General features: G+C 45.0%; 2 protein-coding genes across 15 annotated transcripts in view; one reads left to right on the forward strand and one right to left on the reverse strand.

The window, feature by feature from the left end:
- SLC6A6 (solute carrier family 6 member 6) overlaps positions 1–18,906 on the reverse strand; it is a 93,403-nt gene that overhangs the window by 47,618 nt on the left and 26,879 nt on the right. For 3 of the 11 annotated variants that reach the window (XM_088171432.1, XM_088171427.1, XM_088171429.1), the window contains exons 2-3: positions 5,139–5,174; positions 2,586–2,651 (exon numbers count right to left, since the gene is read on the reverse strand). In XM_088171432.1, the coding sequence (XP_088027558.1) occupies positions 2,586–2,640 (55 nt within the window). In that variant the 5' untranslated portion in view covers positions 2,641–2,651; positions 5,139–5,174. Of the gene's footprint in view, positions 1–2,585; positions 2,652–5,138; positions 5,175–8,962; positions 9,078–9,569; positions 9,674–18,906 lie in introns of those variants that run through there. The other 8 variants (XM_014872230.2, XM_088171428.1, XM_088171430.1 and 5 more) reach the window with 6 other exon arrangements.
- Positions 9,225–14,255, forward strand: LOC148222483 (uncharacterized). 4 transcript variants are annotated; one of them, XR_015806043.1, is made up of 3 exons: positions 9,225–9,668; positions 10,154–12,759; positions 12,862–14,255. XR_015806043.1 is itself a non-coding variant. In XM_088171433.1 (2 exons), exons 1-2 carry the CDS (start codon positions 9,279–9,281, stop codon positions 10,487–10,489), a joined length of 726 nt encoding a protein of 241 aa, XP_088027559.1. In that variant the 5' UTR covers positions 9,225–9,278; the 3' UTR covers positions 10,490–14,255. The 4 variants fall into 4 exon arrangements, 1 of the variants encoding a protein (XP_088027559.1); XR_015806044.1 differs by having other exon boundaries at positions 10,154–11,500; positions 12,564–14,255; XR_015806045.1 differs by having other exon boundaries at positions 10,154–11,500.

The following is an 18,906-nucleotide window of genomic DNA, read 5'->3' on the forward strand; positions in this document are numbered from 1 at the left end:
TCTACTGATTTTTCCATTTTTTAAAATAAATACAGGAGCTAAAAAGCAATCTACCACCACCAGTCAGGCCTGGGTCAGAATAGTATGCATGCCATACAGCAGCCAAAATGTGTTTCAGATGAGGAAATAATCTAAGTTCTCCAGACAACCTTTTAAAAATAAATGATGGTTGGGCTGAATGAAATGTTTTAACAACTGCACTGCATGCTATTTTTCTCCAGCCTAAATGCAGACAGGACATTATTTTATTCCTGTTCTGGTCTGTACAGGTGCAAATGGGCACCTTGGATGTGGATCACAATGGTGAGCTCAATGGAAAGCAGGATCAATACTGAGACCCAGATCCAGACCAGAATTTTGCAGCTGCTTCCTACCTTGATTTATGTTGCATCTAAAGCCCTAACCCATATCAGATATTCAGGTACCAAACTCAGAGCTTGTGGTTTTCCCTCATCTCTGCATCATTTACTTTTTCCACTCATTGCCCCTCAACCACAGCTTGCTGTATTGACAGTCCAGACACTTATTTAGAATAAGTAAACACGGTGCCCTCTCCAACCCAATTTGACTGTTTCACAGCTGGTGCTGCACTTCAGAGCCTGATCCAACAAACCTGCTTCGTGACAGACTGAACAAACATCCTCTAAAAAGCTTTCCACTCATAGTTGGGTTTTTTTGGTTGGTTGGTTGGTCAGTTCTGTGACTCATCAGCCTTACAGTATTTTTCTTGGTGCAGGTGCCACCACCTCAGCTGTCCAGGTTTCCTCAGTGCAGGGGGAAAGACAAGATGAAATCCCAGAGGCCAGAACAGGACCATAACAGTTCTACAAGAGAGGTCTAATGTCCAGCAGATGTTCAGCTGACTACAACCCCAGGAGAGGTGAGGAAAAGATGATCTGCTGTGAGAAAGACCACATCATGCCATGCATAGAAGAGGTACAGAAACAATATTCTTATTGTATAATGAGGAAAGGTACAAAATGAAGACAAGGAGAAGGCTAAACCTGCCAGTTCTTATGAACTTTTTTAACTACAGGAAAGAAAATCAGGGAAGATATACAAATAAGAATGATGAAGCTGGGAAAGGAGTCTGGACTAACATGCAAAGGACAACTGTAATAGACAGAAACACATTAAAATTTTAAGTACTTTTCTCTACATATGGTAAAATGGCAACAACTTCTATGTAAATGATAAAATCCCAGGGCATTAAAATAAATAATGGCAGACTGTTTCAAAATATTCCTGGATAAAGTAAGTGGCATGCAATGGGATGGGGATTGAGTGTTAGGGAGTACAAAGCCCAACATCTCAGGAGAGCAGTAAAACTGCCTGAGGAGCAGCTAGCAAAGCCATGAACCCAAGAAGAACCTAAAGGTGATTACAGGTACGATTAGCCAAGTAATAGAGTCTCTCTGTGTAATGCCTCTGAATGGTGCAGAAGGGCCAAAGGCTAAGCCATTTCTGGATGTGGATTAGAGAAGGGATGATATGGAAATCTAAAGCATAATGCTATGTCAAAACAGCCACAGTGAACAAATTATGAGTTGTTCAAGTCTCCACAGATTAGAAAGGAGATAGAGAAATTAAAGGAAATACAAATAAGGACAACAAAAGTAATCTAAGGAGAGAGTAAGAGAGCTAAAATTAATATGTTCTATAAATGAGAAGACTCCTGGGCTGAAATCCAGCTATAAATACCTTCCAGGTACTGTGTGTAGAGGAAGGTAATTAATCTATCTCAAAAGATAGTAGGACAAGAAGCAATTGCTTGAATGTAGGAATGGAAAAATTCAGGATATCTAATAAGAAAAAGTTGTTTGAAGAGACACATCTGCTCAACAAGGCAGATTCCCAAGGTGAGAGCTAAGGCACATTTGCTGTATGCAGTCCAGAACAGATTGTATAAGGATGGGGCTCTGGCAAATTTCGCCATCACAACTTTCTACTGTCCAAAAAGATCACCATGGTCCAACTTACTGATCTTTTAGTTGCCTTCTTTTATGGGTTATCTTCAAGACTGCTTCTCTATTTTAAAAAAAAACCAAAATAGCACTCAACCTATACATCCAGGTAGTGACAATACATCTACACCAGAGCTCAGAGCTGGGGGTGTGCAGCACTCCAAGGTGCATGGCAAACCTATCTGCCTCTCTTCTGGCTATGCAGAGGTGTGAACAGTGTGTCTGTTGGATGCTGAGCATGAGAGCAAGAACAAAAACACTGACCCAGACCTCAGATTATTCTGAGTATCTCAACATTGAGATCAAAGGCCAAAGTGGGAACTACCTCATGTGATACTTGTGGTCTTCCTTAGCCTTGTGTTAAGGCATCCTGCACAGAAGCTTTCAATGTCACTGCATAAATTATGTACTTTGATTTATGATTAGCTGAAAACCAATGCTAGCAGTGTTTAACAACTCTCAGGACCTCTAAATATAAAATAAAGAAGAATATAAAATAAAATCCCCAAAACAGACCTTATCATTTTCAATGACAAATGGGTACACACAAATGTGAGGAATATAAAACCCAAGTACCCTTAACACCCTCCCTTAAACAAATCCCATCCCAACTGCACTCACCAATCGGGACTTCTGTCCCCTCCTCAATGTAGATGGGCAGTGGTGATTCCTCCATAGGATGAGGCACTGATGGAAAGTAATGAATTGTGGTAGTATTTGTCGCAAAGTGACTAAAATAAGACGGTCCCTTTCTTATCATTACAACTACACATGGCTGGTCACTATCACAAAGAGCCCCTCCTCAAAGTGGTCACCTCCTGTCACAGAGACTGGCCCAAGGCACGGCCCGAGGGGTTAATCCCCACTGAGCATTCACTGCCACAGGAGTCAACTCTCTGCATGGGGCCTGGGAGAGATCCCTGTCCTGGATGCTTCACCATCCTGCCATTTCACTATAACCTCAGTACTCCCATTCCTGGAGTTCAACTCTCTTTTGGAAACTCCCACCATGGTAGAAGCCAAGGGAAGCCAATGCACAGACAGGCACAGAGTTATCGAGTCAAAGTCATAATATTTCATGCACAGAACCAGAAGAGAGAGGCTCTGATGCTCGAAGCTTGCCATTAGCTGTTGAAAAGTCACAGCAGATGATGGAAGGCTGCACTGCAAATGGCCTCTGGACCACTGACTTTTCATTACTCACTTCAGAGTGTATGTATTGGAACTAGGATTTTTCTTTGGTATACTGCAATCTCCAAGCAAAACTCTCCACATTTGCACTGCGTGGTTATTCTGCAGTTTCCAGATACCATACAGTCACTGCTGTAGGGTTTGTCTGTTTGAGTCCTTCTCTATTTGGGAGCTTCTTCCCTTAAAGGGGTTTTTTGCTTCACCATTTCCCCTTTATAATTTCCAAGAAGCATACGCTTCATGGGATTTTCAAGAGATTTAAATTTCCCATTCTAGAATGAAATAATAATGAGCTGCAAATGTTGAAAATATTCATACTCAAAAACCTTATGGATTTTTTTCTACTCTGTTACCTTTTAAAAATTATGTACCTTCTCAAAGATACAAATGCTTAACCTAGTCTCAGCTAGGATTCCCAGCAGCAGAAAAGGAGGATTCTTTAATCCTTTGTGGGGTATCATTCACTTAGTACTGGATGTTTTTGAGTTTTGGGTTTGTTTTTTTTTTTGAAAGATTGTCTTATCCATAAAACCAGCCAAAGAACACTTGTGGTTTAAAGCTATTAAATAAAGCATCTAACAAGGCTTCTGCTAGCAACACAACCGGAATAAGGAGTGTTTTCAACAGATGCTTGACTAGCAACAGGCATAATATGAGCCCCACGCCGGTGTTTTGCAGGATGCAAAGGGCTGACAGCTCCTGCCCTTCTGTCAGCCCACCCCTGGCTCACGTGGATGATGAAGGGAAGCACGGGGGAGAGGAAGAGCAGAACACAGTTGCCTACAGAACTACCATCCAAGCCACAGAAGTCATGGTCTACCGAGACGCCTTGCGCAAGCCACTTTTATCTAGAAGCTGAACTAACATTCCAGCTCAACAATAGCAAAAAAACATTTGTTACCACATGGCATTTTGCTACATATTAACCAGCAAGTTGCTACGCAAGCATAATGGAGTGCTGCAATTCCGAGATATATGTTGTTAAAAAAAAAAAAAAATTGATTTATGGGAGATCAGCCTGAGGTGAGTGCTCGTGGGCTTGCCATGCCACTGGACACAGTACATGCTCGGAAGTTATGCAAAGCAGGCCCTGCATTGGGAACAATGCAGTCATTTTCCTTGCTAAGCTAATTTTGCATAAAGGCAATTAGAGTCTTCATCTATGCAGCCCTGTAAAACATTTAATCAGATTTATTTACTAGGAAGAAATACCAGAATAGAGCTTTCCATACCACTCAACAGTTTTCAAAGCTGACATCTGCGGTAAAAAACCAGGTCGCTAGAATGTGTGGAAAAAAAACCTGTTGTGTTTTTATGGCATGCAGCTCTCTCAGTCTCGCGAATAATACTTTAACAGGCTCCCCTAGATGGAGAGCCAGGCTGGAGCTAAATGCTTTCACAAAACATTTGCAACAGTATCCACCAATGGCTGTTGGAATCTACTCTTACTTTAATGGGCATCACCACAGGTTGTAGAGAAGACTTGGAACACCTAGAGGCTATTTGAGGCCACCTACACATACAGACACTCTCTCTAACCCACACATACACGTGCACACAACAAATGGCTCTATGGGCAGAACTTGGATTCTGTAAGATCCAAGGCAGAAAAGCTGACTTTGTCACAGCGTTTGGGGACCAAGGGCTCTGGGGTGCTAAATCAAGCTCACACTTATGCATCTCCTCTGCTTTGGGCAAAGCATTTTAACATTATCCCTCCAGGATTTACACACCAACGTTATGGGCATGCTGCTTAAATGTCTGCAAAGTGCTTTGCAAAGTTTTATAAACTCTGTGGTGATACACACAGAAGAACTGCACAGATAGATTTAACAAATCAGTTACTGAGCATTATTGCTGTATAACTACAGCCTATTTTACATGCTCTTTACTTGGTTTCTACAAACAGATGGTAAGTGTTCAGTATTTGAATGTTTTAATGAGCTTTTCGTAATTTCATAAACAAGCGTAAATAACACTTACATGAAGAAGAATCTCTGCTGAATGTATTTTCTTTTCCTGTTTGGAAAAAAAAAGAGAAAAAGAAAAGGGAAAACTGTTTTAAAGGAAAAAAATAGGTCCAGCAAAATAAGTCAGACATATTTCAATGCTATAATGCACCATGTTTTCTGAGTTTCATCAGTAAAACCTTCTATTTGAAGAACACCAAGACACTGAATGTAGTACTAATGCCAAAACAGGATACATTTCTTGTATGTTTCATCCTATGTAGAACATCACAGGAGATATGACTATATCCCTCTAAATAGCAGGACAATTACTCTGCAGCAGTGAAATAAAATACAAATGCCATGTGCTCTGGACCAAAAAATAAAAAATATAAAAGAACTTTTAACAACATTCCAGCTCAGAGATAAACCCGTGGCTCAGTGCATGAGTTGTTCTCCTACCTATGGACATGGGACTTACACCAATGCCGTGAAGCAGGGCCCTCCTGCTGCATTTTAGCACAGCAGGGCTGTTTTTCCGTGCCAGTGCTCAAGCACTGGCTGCATTCAAGCCCAGGCTGGGCAGCCACAGCAGTAAAGGCGTCGTCTTTCGAGGCTGTGACAATTCTGAACCACAACAGGAAACTCAGCAACTGCTGAAATGCGGAACCTTCCCAGCAGACCTTACCAGCCACCTCCTGTGGCCATGGGACTGCCACCCTGCTGCCACCCACCCAAAGCTTGCTGCCATTTGTTTCACACTCCCTTTCCAGCAGCCGAGCTGGTAGGTTTGGTGCATGCTCTTGGAACAGGGTTTGGGGCTGGCACTAAATGGCTTTTGGCTGGTGTAAATCTGGACACATTGAAAAAGAAGAGACTGACAGAAATACAGAAGATGCTGTAGGACACCAGCCACGGTTTCAGAGTCATGGACTGGTTGCACAGCAGCCCTTCCAACAGCAGGTTTTTGGAGAAAAAAGGACAGGGGAGAGTGGCACTTTCAATTAATTTCTACTGTGTTACCTTGTATCAACATTAGCTACCATGTAAGCAATTTAAAGGCTTTTTCCTGAAATTTACATGCCTTGGGATGATACTCAGCTCATACAAATCGATTAAATCCATGGTGCTACAACAGCTGAGGGTTCAACTAAATAGGCATGTATGGAAGAAATTCAACAAATATTAAATCACTTCATTTTCATCCTCATGCTTTTCTTCCAAGGGCCAAGAACTCAATTCTGCAGGCAGCCCCCTTAGAGAGCCATTAGAATAAATTTTACTTCTGTGAGCTCTTACTGCAGTAGACACAAGATAACTTTAAAAAAAAATAACCCTGATCCATTCTGGTAATGTAAATTAAATTAGTGATGAAAAGAAGTTGAAGGCACTAATCCGACTGGGTAATCTATTCAAAGCTTCACTTCTTAAATGATCTACAATTTATTCATATGACCAATCAAATAAACATTACTTACAAAAGGCTGCAACCACTATGGCTTTCTCATCCATTTTTAAGTGTTGTAATATGGTCAAATTTAAAAGAAACTAATCAGCATAATCTTTTCAGAGTTGTTTTCCAGCATGATTAAAACCCCATGTAGGGCACCACTGCAGAGACTCCCCTCACTGGTGGAACTGGCAGCACTGCCATTGGGGCATTGGTGCAATGTTGCCCCACTGCCCACTGAACAAAAACACGGGGCATTGGAAAACGCAGAAGGAGCAAAATTAAAATAATAGGGGGTTGCTGCTAAGCCTTGATGTGCAATGATGGAAATCCTAGGAATATCACTGTCTGGAAAGTGCCCAAGAGTCTCTTTGGAAATATCCAGCCCATAGGACCTGGCTGGAAGCCACTAAGATACACTAAGTGTATTGATTAAAGAAAACCCTCACTGAAATATTAGCAATGATTAGCTGTACGACAAGATCTTCACGGAGGCTTTACAAACATTAGCCCACTCAGGCATGGGAGGTTTCCCCAGCACTCTGCAGTAAGAACAAGCCAACCTAAAGTGTCTTCCTAGTTTTCCAGGGCAATGTGGCACCTCTTTTCTCCCAGCATTTCACACCTCCTTGCCACTGCCCTAACATTTCACCTCTGACATGAAAGCTCCAGGCAACCCACACAAAAGCTCCACATTTGAAACTACCAATGAAGAGCTGTATGCCAAATTTTGTTCCTGGTTACAGCAAAAGAAAATAAAGCAGAAGTCGGTAGCATTTGAAAGATTCCAAATTTCTACTGGATTCCAGACCAAACCAACTCCCCCCGGGTTTGGATGCAGCATCCCCAAGCACACATCCACCTTCTCGGGGCCTACAGATATCAGTGCCACCTGCAATCTCCTGCTTTTTTGCTAAGAATGACAGAAAATAACCCTCCCAGGGCATGGTGAAAGAAGCGGGTTAATAAATGACAGCAAGAAGCGGCCTTTCGTCTCCCGGCCGCGGGGTCGGGTCCCCGGCAGCGGCCGGCAGGGGAAAGGTGTCTGTCGCCCTCCAGTGGGAGCTGCCTTAGGCCACCAAGGCGGGAGAGGTGGGAAGGGCAAGGGACAGAGGTGAAAGGCAAATAAAGAGAAAAAAAGACCAAAAAAAGAACAGGCAAAGCACATAAGAGACAGTTGAAGGGGAAACAGGAAGATACTATCTCTGAAAGCACTAAAAATAAAGTTTCCAATGTCAGTTTAACCAGGGCAACACAGACATCCTCCTTCCACACTCGTGCTTCAGACTTGGTCCGGGCGAGGGACACTGTCACTGTCACGCTGCTGGCTGCCTCAGCTGCTCACACATTTTGCTTAAAAAAAAACCCAATAACCTTCAAGGAAACCTTTCCGCAACACTTGTGGCAAAGGTAGGCAATGCCAGAAAGCAGTCAGCTCGGCTGGACGCAGACTCGGAGGTAAACACCCGGCTGTCAACAACCATCAGAGTTCTCACCAAAGCCTCTCCCATGTAAATTCCACAGCAGCAGGTTTTAACGGGCTGATTTACCCTCAAACCCAAAGCCATAAAATCTAAACCGGTAGCAACTGTCATCCGAGCCCTGAATTACACAGCCGATGACATGTGTCCCCGTCAGGACTGCTCACTGTTTTGCTAGTCGAAAACTCAAAACATTTTCACATGCAAGCAATAAAAAAAAAATGCAGTTACCAAAATAGCACTATCAACGTAACCAGCTCCTCTCGGCACATTTTCTTAATGCCTTTCCCAATACGGTTAAAAAACATGGGAACTAATCAAAAACCTCCCTCTTTACACCTTGGCACAAACTGTGCTGGAATAAGTGTGGGGTTGTATTTTTTCGTGTTTATCTGGATCCTCTCCCACTACTTTTTCCTTTTTTTCTATTTTCATCCGTGCTTCCCTTTAAATACAACTCTTATTAAACAGCAGAGATCAGCTTTTACAATTTCTAAATACCAAGTTTTGCCACTCTTGGAGCTGCCTAAGGACAACACAGCTTGCCTTCAGCGTCATAAATAACACATACTCTGCACATTTCTTCGCCTGGGTGAAATAAATTCTCCCATGTTCTTATATGGAAACCTTGTGAGTCCTCCCACATACCTCCTGCTATAATACCAGGCAGCAATGGGCATTCATTATCTTAAAGCCAGCGGGTGAATTTTGGATGCAAGTTACCCCCAGACGAACCCAGAATTATCACCCCTTCGCACCACGCTGAGCTTGGTAACCTGCCCTGTGTAGTCTCTGTGTTTTATTTCCAAGCCCCATCACTACTTTGATTTCAGCGTCTCAAGAACCCACAAAATAAAAGGAAAATGAGGGGAATAAAAAGGAAAATTAGGAAAATAACAAGAAAGCAGCAGCAGTAGTATTACCCACCAGGTAGGCCCATTAGCATCAGATGTAGCACTGCCTGTACCAGTCTCTTCACTCGAGGTTAGCGCACGGCAGACAGAGAAAGCACAGCGGAGAGGGGTGGGAAGGAGAGAGAAAACTGGCAAAAATACCCGGGGAGAGAAGCGTGTGCTGGAGGGCCGCCAACGGGTAATGGCTGAGAATGTTATCGCCAAAAAAAGTTAACGCAAGGTGTGGGGGTGTGTGGGGTAAATAACCACTGGGGAGGAAAAACACCGCCAGGGTAATGCGAGGGCTGGGGAGGAGGGGGCTTTAAAAAGAAGAACGAATTAATAAATAAATGGAAAGGGGGAAGGGAAAGCGCGCCCAGGGGCACCCCGAGCAGAGGCGGACAAAGGGAGGACGATGCCGCCGCCACCGGCCCGGCTCGGTTCGGCTCCGCTGGGCGCGGAGCGGCCGCCCCTTTGTTCATCGCGGCAGCGAGGGGCGACCCTCGCCGCGCCAGCCCCGCCACCGCCACCGCCACCAGCGCAGCGGCAGCAGCAGCAGCAGCAGCAGCAGCAGCAGCAGCAGCAGAGCAGCAGAGCAGCCCCACCGCCCGCCCGCCCGCCCGGCCGGGAGGTGCCGGTACCTGTGTCCGCTGGCCGCGGTGCCTGCGCGCCGCTGCGCCCCTGCGGCGCGTCCGGCGGAGCGGTGCGGCGCGACTAGCAGCGCCGAGCAGGAGGAAACGGTAATTTATAAGCGCTTTCTTCCTGACCTCTCGTGTCTGTTGTCTAATGAGGGAGCTTTGAGCATCACCCATCCTGCTGAGTGGAAAAACACCGGCACGGCCTCTTCTTTGCTGGGGAGGGGGGAGCCTAAAGGAAGGGGTGTGGGGGAGGAGGGGCCATGCCGCAGACACGGCGGCGGAGCCCGGGCTGGCAGGCGGCCGCGGGCCGGCGGGGAGGGGCGGGCGGGTGCGGGGCAGCGGCCGCCGCCTCGGGGGGGCCGCCCGGGGCCGCCCGCCCTCCCCCGCGGCTGCCGCGGGCAGCGGGAGCGGCAGCGGGGCCGCCCCGAGCCGGCCCGAGGGACCCGGCCCTTGTCCCGCGGCTGCGGCGGCGGGCAGGGAGCGGAGCGAGGTCTCCCAGCCGCTCATCTCCTCTCGGTATTTTTCATATTCGTACATTTTTTGAATCGCTGTTTTTTATCTTTACACAAAGAGTGCCCTTCTCATAGGAAAAGCATCCCACGGCGCTGTCACCGCCGCTGCCCGTGCCTGTGTCCGCGGCCCTCCTCTGCTCCTCCGCGGCCACTTTTCTTCCCGGAGCCCCGGGGGCTGGACTCTGGACCCGGTGCCGCTCTGCCAGGCTTTTGGGACAGGTTTGGTCCCGCAGCCATCTGCTGCTGGAGGAGGCAACGCGGGAGCGTGGCCTGGCAGGTGCCTGGGAGGCTGGGATATCCCTGCTCTGCCCTGCCGCCTCCCCAAAGCGCGATCCCCGGCACCGGGAAGTCCCGGTCTCAGCAGGAGAACAAAGTACGGCCGGGGGCCGGGGCGATCGGCGGAGAAAATGAGCAGGGCAAGGTTTTGTTTTGCATCGGGTTTCACAGAACCGAAAGCCGGTCCTCTTCCCCTGCAGGCGAACGGGTATATGACTCAAACATGTCTCTGCTCTCCTACCTGCATCCCCTCGGTTCTCTTAATGAAATAATACAGCGGCAGAGAGGATCGCGAGGAATTTTCATATAACCCCTGCTGAAGACTTAGTAAGATCCTCTGTACTGCAAAATACCATTTGCATTGCGGGAGTACTCTTGTGGTGAAAAGGAGATTTTTGGGCCATCTGTGTTTCAGAGAAATTCCGCGGTGCTAACCTTGCACAGGGAACAGCAGGGATGGACCAAAGGAGAGTGAATAGTCCCCACATCTCTGCTCTCTAGGTTTTCCCAGATACAAGATGCTACCTCTCTACACCACAAACTAGGACAGCAGTCACTGGGGGACCACCTCCGGAATCCATCATCTATGCACAGGCTGCTGGGGGGATCAAATTCCATCACAGCAGCCTCCAGAGAGGTATCAGAAAAGGCTGATTTCCTCAGCTGGTTCTTGCAAAAGCTGCACCATTCTGCACACCTTTTGATGGCAATACAGGATGCCAAAAACACTGTGCCACAGTCACACATCCGATTTTCCCTTACTCCAGTGCATTTTGTGGTTTTCAGTATCCAAGCTGATTTGGAACGTGAGTAGGTTTTTAGCAGAAAACCAGGTAGAGATATAGGATATACACAGCTAATTGATGACATATCTCCACTGAGCAGCCGCGTTTAAGCTCATAACGATGTAGTCCATGCTGCCACCTATGTCTTCTGATTCACAAGGCTTCTTGTGTACTGCAACTTTGATTCGTAGGCATCCTTCACAGAAGGCAGCTCACATTTTGTGAGGCTCCATGAGGGACCACAAATAGGCAGCTCTGGCTGCACTACGGAATGAAGCAAAAGCTTCAGCTCAGCCACTTGTTTGGTTGCAGTGAGGATGCCTAGATGCAGATTAGGAACCAGCAGTCACATCGGTGAAATGTAAGTAGTGGCTGGAGCCTTGTCTGTGTGAAGGATCCTGCCAGCACAGCTGTACCACTGACAGCAGTGGAATATTTTGCTCTAGTTCTCTAGAGGAATCAAAGTATTTTGTCTCTTGCTCTCTTTTTCTGTTGCTCCTCACTCATTAAAGTCAGCCACACAAAGCACATGGTTGCTCTCTCTGTCTAAAAAAAAGAAACGATTGGGGTAAAAGACCAATAGCCAAAGCTGTTTTGAAGTCAGAGGTATGTAAACAGTACCCGGAAATAATAATAATAATAATAATAATAATAATAATAATAATAATAATAATAATAATAATAATAATAATAATAATTCCTTTTGTGTCATAAATATGCACATTTCTATCTGCTATTTCATTATGAGATAGCACAACTAAAAATGTGCCTGATGAATATTTGGGGAACTCTGCCTTCAGCTGCAGTGGCGTACAGCAGCACTTATGCTTCTGGCTTCTCCACTCTCTTATGTAACCAAAATCACAAGTTAGAGCCCAAATCACAAAGCATAAGCATGTGTACAATATTAAGCATACAAATGGTGTCTGAAATTACTATCCTTTTCATGTAGGTCTGTTTTTAATCTGTTAGAATTTTTGCTTCTGCAGCTTTGCTGATTTTGGTGTCCACTGATGCAGTTCATAATGTAATCAAGCCTAACTCCTTAAAAACCCCATTGAGAAGACATTAACCCAAATTTAACTAAAGCCAAAATCACTCTGGCTACGAGTAGGTGGAGTTCAAATGACTTTTATACCTCGAGTGTATCCTGTATCAAGATGCTATAGCAAGCAGAACACCATATCCCTGTGGCTGCTTTGGCAGCCTGGCAGAGTGGCAGGTTTTTGCACCCCAGTCCAAGGCACAGGTTTACCATTACCTTCCTTTGAGTTTTCCCTCTTTCTCTGAGACTATTTTTGCCATTACCATGCTGATCTTCTTGCTGGAGTTTTAAGGTGTTGGATGCTGATACAGCGAGTGCCTCTTGTATCTGTTTAATCCGATAACACAACTCTTTTTTAATCTCCACGTCTGGGTCACAGGGTTTAAAAAAGACACTGGGCCAAATCCCCAGCTTGGCTACAACGTGTGGAAATCTACTGAGATGGCACGAAAGTCAGGAGAGATTCACTGTATTTGCACCCGGGTAAAGAGGTCTCAAGGGGCAGGGATGTGAGTGCCAGATTTCAGAAGGATGAATATTAACCCAAGGGTATGGCTACTTCAGGTTTCCATAAGGTGAGGTGGAGGGAGGGGCATTACACCAGGACCTAAAATATGCTTATCAGCAAATTCTCATTAATTTTAAAACGGTAACTGATATATTTCTTCATTTTTCAGGAGAAACCGTGTTTTCATTGTTTGGCTGCTAGAGGGAACATGATGTTTCATGAACTCGGGACCAAGATGGGGCATGGACAAAGAGGAAATTTGGCAGGGATTGGGAAGATTTTACAAATAAACATTAAAATTAGAAAAAAGCAAAGTTCATTCAGGCGTGAAGTCCAGCAGTAGGAGAGAAATGGACAGCATTGTCTGTAAAGAATTGTGTAAGCAAGAATGGCAAAAAGATGGTCTGAATAAGTCCATTGCATTAATGATTGTCTATACATGAATTTCCTACACAAAGTTATATGGAATCAGTCTTTGGGGTTCCCTTATGTAGCAGAGGATCCTGAGCATGAAAAAGGGAAGCAGATTTTGTAAGGGATTTGCATATCATGGAGTGACTCTGGATTGCAGATTTTAAGCATTACTAAATTGGGGAATAAACTGTTTCTATTGCTGTTACATACCAGGATATCTCACTAATCCACACAATCCACTAAGTTGCTGTAGTTTTAGTCTGTGTTTATTTTAGATGAAATTATGGCCTGGACAGTTAATTTTTCTTAGTTTATCCATATAATTCATATATAAATAAGGTATCAAACAGAAACCAAAACATGACCTGTGTTTTTGGTACACTCCCCATCATGTGAACCTGCCAGTGATAGAGCCCTGCACCCGGTTTACAAGTCAAACACAATGGCAATGAAAAACCACAGGTCTTCTTGAAAAGTAGCCAGTTGGCATTAAATTCTCTTGCTTTAATGCTCTGGGTGGCCTATTTTGGTTATATTTGAGATGGCCTAGCCATTATGGGATTGCCTGCACCAGTCCTTTCCTTACATCAAGCTAATTCCAAATTAACTTGAGGCACTTAGCAAGGTTGAGAGGCTGGAGCTGGTCCTTTCTGAACACCAGTTGAGTTTGGAAATTCCTGTTGCTTTACACGGGCTGATTCCTAAAGTGAGGGGCAAACACAGAGAAACCAAAGTGGTCACACTGGCTGTTGGAAAAAAGTGAGTGTCTCAAGTTAACTGACAGTCAGCTACCTGCAAATAAAAACCTCTCATATATCCAAAGGTTTTCACTGGGATTTTCAAGATCTCCTGAGCAATTTAAAATCCTTGAAAGGAATGCACTATAGAATGAAAAATATAAGTATTATTAAAGAATGTCTCTGAACTGAAAGCCAGCCAGTTTCATAAAAATGAGCTAAAAAAGCAATAACAGGTACTCTGTCTCCTGCTGGATGCTGTATGTACCGTATGTTTTGTATTTTGGAAGTCACTCTAAAACAATGTTTTTTTCTTCATTATTGCTGTTGGGAAGAACAGTAGAAGAACTATGTATAAATACGATTAAAGTAATCTAATTAAAAAAAATAAACAATATGCTTTCATCTTCAATTCATCTCCAGTCATTTGGGATCTAACTTAAAAAAAAAAAAAAAAAGATAAAAATTCAGAAGTTCAGAAAGGATTTTGAAAGACAACTGTTTCCCTTTAAGATTAATGATAATCATACTTGTGTGTTCAAGGGAGAATAGATCCAGTGTTATGTAACAGGATAAAGAAACAAAATCCTTTTTCCTTAAATTAAAATAACCAGTATGTGTGTGAATTTTAGTCAATCACTGAAAATCCAGGAAACCCATTTTCTTTCACAATTGCATTCCACATGCTAAAATTGACATCTTCTGATTTTAAACAGAATCACAGTAATTAGAGAAAAAAAAGATTTGTTTGTTCCATTTGACCACACTTTGCCAATAGAGGATTGTTCCTTAGGGAAAATTCTGTGGCACTTGCCCTGTGCAAAAATCCAAATATGTACTCATCTTTTTATTTTATGTGGCATTAGCAAATCCAATTATTGCACTTCCCAGTTGTTTGTTTTTTTTTCTTTTTAATCTGATTACCTAGTACTAGATATATGATAACTTATCTCTCTTAATTTTTTTTGCCTGAACTATTACATAACAGTTCATATAAAATCTTGCAGTGCCTGCCTAATTTGCCAAAACCAGGACAAGATTAACAGGTAATGGATTTTTTATGTTGGCATTGTTCTTTGCTGGCTCAATCATGTAAAATTTGTTTTAAAAGCCACCCAAGAAAATAATTTCCTACCATTTTCCACTTCTGTATTTTACAGAAGCACTCATATCAGAATTTCTGCATGAGTATTTGACACATAGAATTCCTCTATCACATGAGTTGAATTTTCCAAAAGAAGGCAAATGGTAGTATGAATAACCAAGACATAAGCCCTAAAAAGGCTAAGTTGCTGAATGTACTTGCTAAAAAAAACCACAAAAAAACCCAAGACATCTTGTTGGATCTAATTCTGGACTCATTGTTTGATGATCCCAATGCAGAGCAGTTGGGATTTGCATAGAAAGGCTTTGCTGAGCTCAGGTGATGTTCACTTGTGCATAGGAGAAGCTCATGTGAGCTTTGCTGAGCGACTCTGAGCTTTGTCTGCGGATGGACAAAGTAAACGCTGTAGATGTGTGTCCTTGCACATGTCCACACTCAATGTTTTCAGTCCTGAAAGCAAAGCTTTACATCTGGGCAGTGTAAGTGATGTTCCCTCACTGCACCAAGTGCTCTGTTAGTGCTACTCCAGTAACACAAGGTGTGCTTGGAGAAGATGCACATGGTGAATATGCCTCTTTCCCTGCTAGTAACACACCTGCCGTGCTGCAGCTAAATATTCTGCTGCTGCACAGCCTGCAGAGATTTCTTGGGGCTCATGAGTCCTGCCAAGTCAAGATAGTTACATGGGTGCAGCAAAGGTGATATGGAATCTGGGAAACCACAGGAGATGTAAGTTGAGGGACAAGGAAGAAGTTGTGGCAGACTCCCTCTGAAAGCAATAACAGGTCAATAGAGTCTGAGGCTGCCCAGCAGAACCACTTCCATTTCCATTTGGAGCTGATAATTGAGCTGAGCAGGGTTGGCCTAGCCACATCCTGGGTGACAGTAGACATCACAGTGGAAAATAGTCCCAAAATGTGGACAAAAGCAGTGGAGAACTTGCTGAGGCAGTTGAGCCTTCATGACTTACAGAATCAGAAATGCTGATGGATTAAACTCACTGAAGAAGAAGAGTGATCACCTGAGTGAATGAATACATACTCACACTTCTTTCTATTTGCTTATGGGTCCCTCTGCTCCCTTCCCTCTCAAAGTGATGGTGAAACAGTTATGAGGAGTGTATAATTTTCAATTACTTCATTTATTCTGACAAATTACATTGGTAGATGTAGACAAACGGGGAGAAAATACTGTAACAAACAAAACCATTCCCAAATGCATACTCGTACGAGTTCAGATAGAATTTCTAGATGAATTAATACACTGCAAGCAGAGAAAGGGCTTCAAATGTCTGAGTGTCTAGAAAAAAGAAGAAATTTAAAACGAACCCTGCAAGCTATCCAGCAACTGCTCGTCCAGTATCATGATTTTAATTAACAGAACTGGAAAGCAAGCATATAATATAAACTTAAAAACACAGCGCTTCGGTTTTCCAGACTACCAGTCCAAATGCTAAACAAATTGCTTGCATCTGGTGGAAGGGAGGCAGAGCTGGCGGCGGGAGCGCCGCTTTAGCCCGGACCGAGAGCCGCGGAGCATCCGCCGCGCCCGGCGCGTCCCTGCCCGGCGCGTCCCTGCCCGGCGTGTCCCTGCCCGGTGTGTCCCTGCCCGGTGTGTCCCTGCCCGGTGCATTCCTGCCCGGTGTGTGTCCCTGCCCGGTGTGTCCCTGCCCGGTGCATTCCTGCCCGGTGCGTTTTCCTGTCCGGTGTGTCCCTGCCCGGTGCGTCCCTGCCCGGTGCATTCCTGCCCGGTGCCTCCCTGCCCGGCGCGTCCCTGCCCGGTGCATCCCTGCCCGGTGTGTTTTCCTGCCCGGTGTGTCCCTGCCTGGTGCGTTTTCCTGCCCGGTGCATCCCTGCCCGGTGCGTTTTCCTGCCCGGTGTTTCCCTGCCCGCCCGCCCCGGGCACGAGCACTTGCAGAATTGCCCGCGTGCTCCGAGGAGATGCCTGGGCTTCCACCTCCGCAAGGCAGAACTGTCACTGAGGGGACGCCAGCGGCTCTTAGGCGTGGGTGACCTTGATCCTTCCCAAGCAGTTACCTTTTCTGGACCTTTGGCATGCTCCCAAGTGATCTTTCAGCCAGAATCTCCGTGGCCTAAAATAAATTCAGCAATATTCACTGCGGCATCCCTGCACTTCTCTTTTGGGATACCTGACGCTTATGTCCCAACCTGGGCACAGACTGCTTTTGGAAAGTTTATCTGGGTGCAGCAGCAGCAACACCACCAACCCAGCAGTGCATCCTTGCAGAGAGCGATTTCTGCCTCTGTCTCTCCAAGCCAGACCAATCCTGCTTTGTTGTCTGTACACGAGAAGGTGGGGAAACGAGAGGATGGAATAGACTCAGCACACAGCACAAACTATCCAGACTTGGTCCTCTAAATCTCTTTGGCCAATGTTAGCCAGCTCTGATTTGTATCAAAGCCCAATATTATCACTTAATGATTATTAAATGTGCCACAAATGGTTAATACTTTGTGAACAGTTGGTCACAGGCTGCTTGTAGCACTGAGCAATTGTCTCTCACTCTCTGTGTCAGCCAAAGTTCTCAAGTTTTGTCCTTTTTACTTCTGCAAGTTTGTCTGTTGGGCTCATGAAGTTCATGGGGAGAAGTGTGAAAACTTGTCCTTGTACTCCCACATTTCCTTGAGAAGCACATCCCAGGAAACTCTGGAGCAGCCGAAGTGGATTTGGGATGCCCTTGGCACTCACAGACACCCTTGACCCCTGTTGCCTCACAGCAATTTCTGCTGGAGGCCGTGGGCATCATGGAGGAGCTGCACGGCCAGGCTGGGCTGTGGCAGTGGGCAGGCATCATCCTGAGCAGCAGGGCCTGGGACTGCGTGCTGACACAGCTGAATAAGCCATGGAGCAGAGGCACAGAGTGGAGAGTGTGCTGGACCTCTGGGAGCTTTTCTATCCAGTGCCTCCAGAGGTCCATGAAACCATGTGGAGAGAGGTACAGCATCTATCAGGCACATCCCCTGGCCTGCTGGAGCTCAGGACCATCTCGGGCACCATCTCCAGACAGAGCAGAGGACGCTGCCAATGTCCACTTCACCTGGCTTCAGCTCAGGGTCCCCTCAAGCTGAATTCATGCCACCCCAGAAGTTTTTGCATGTGTCACTGCCTGAATTTTGCATCCCTACTCGGAGATGAAGCTCCCAGTTCTCCCAGTAAGATACAGGTTTAAATACAGGTCATGTTTCTGCTGTTTTCCACCAGCAAAACAGCTGTTTGCTCTAAACATGAAGATATTTTTGTAAGAGCAAAAGCATGAATTATTTCAAACTTGCCTCAGGATGAATTTTCAAGGGTACTGCGGAGACTGTTTCCACAACAAAACGGGAGCTCTTCTCCTACTGAATTGTTCATGTTACTTTCATGAATGCTAGAAAAGAGGCTGGCTTTTTTAAAATGTCAGCAGATACCTGGAATGGGAATTTGTTTCCATAAATCTTTTGGAAACTATTGTTGTTGATGTTGTCTAATCTGAGCAAAAGTTCAATTTGGCAATTTTTATTAAGCCTTGCTGTTAGGTATAGGCAATTAGCTTAACAAAATATCAGATAGGATCTCTGCTGTGTTTGCAATGCCTGTTGCTCTGATCCTTACCTGGTGGGAAATGGTTTTGGAGGAGCATACCACATCTTTGTAGCTGTTTACATCACATTTCTGACAGAGCTCCACCCTGCTTTCCCCATTTGTACTTTGTTTTTCATGAATAAAGGTCATGGCATTGGCATCACAAAAAAATATTGTTGCTGTAGAAGGAATTCAGCTGTCCCCTCTGGGTAATAAACAATAATGTACTCCAAGGCTGGCAGGGCAGCAATCAGAGATGGAAGAGAAGGCCAAGATCCACTGAGATCTCTGCAGACCTCCAGCATCCCTGTCTCCCTGCCTGTGCTGGGCCGATGCAGACTCTGCATAGTCTCTAATATTTTGCCCAACCTAGATT

The sequence above is a fragment of the Sturnus vulgaris genome, chromosome 11 (assembly GCF_052056855.1).
Source record: "Sturnus vulgaris isolate bStuVul1 chromosome 11, bStuVul1.hap1, whole genome shotgun sequence".
Classification (NCBI taxonomy): Eukaryota; Metazoa; Chordata; class Aves; order Passeriformes; family Sturnidae; genus Sturnus; species Sturnus vulgaris.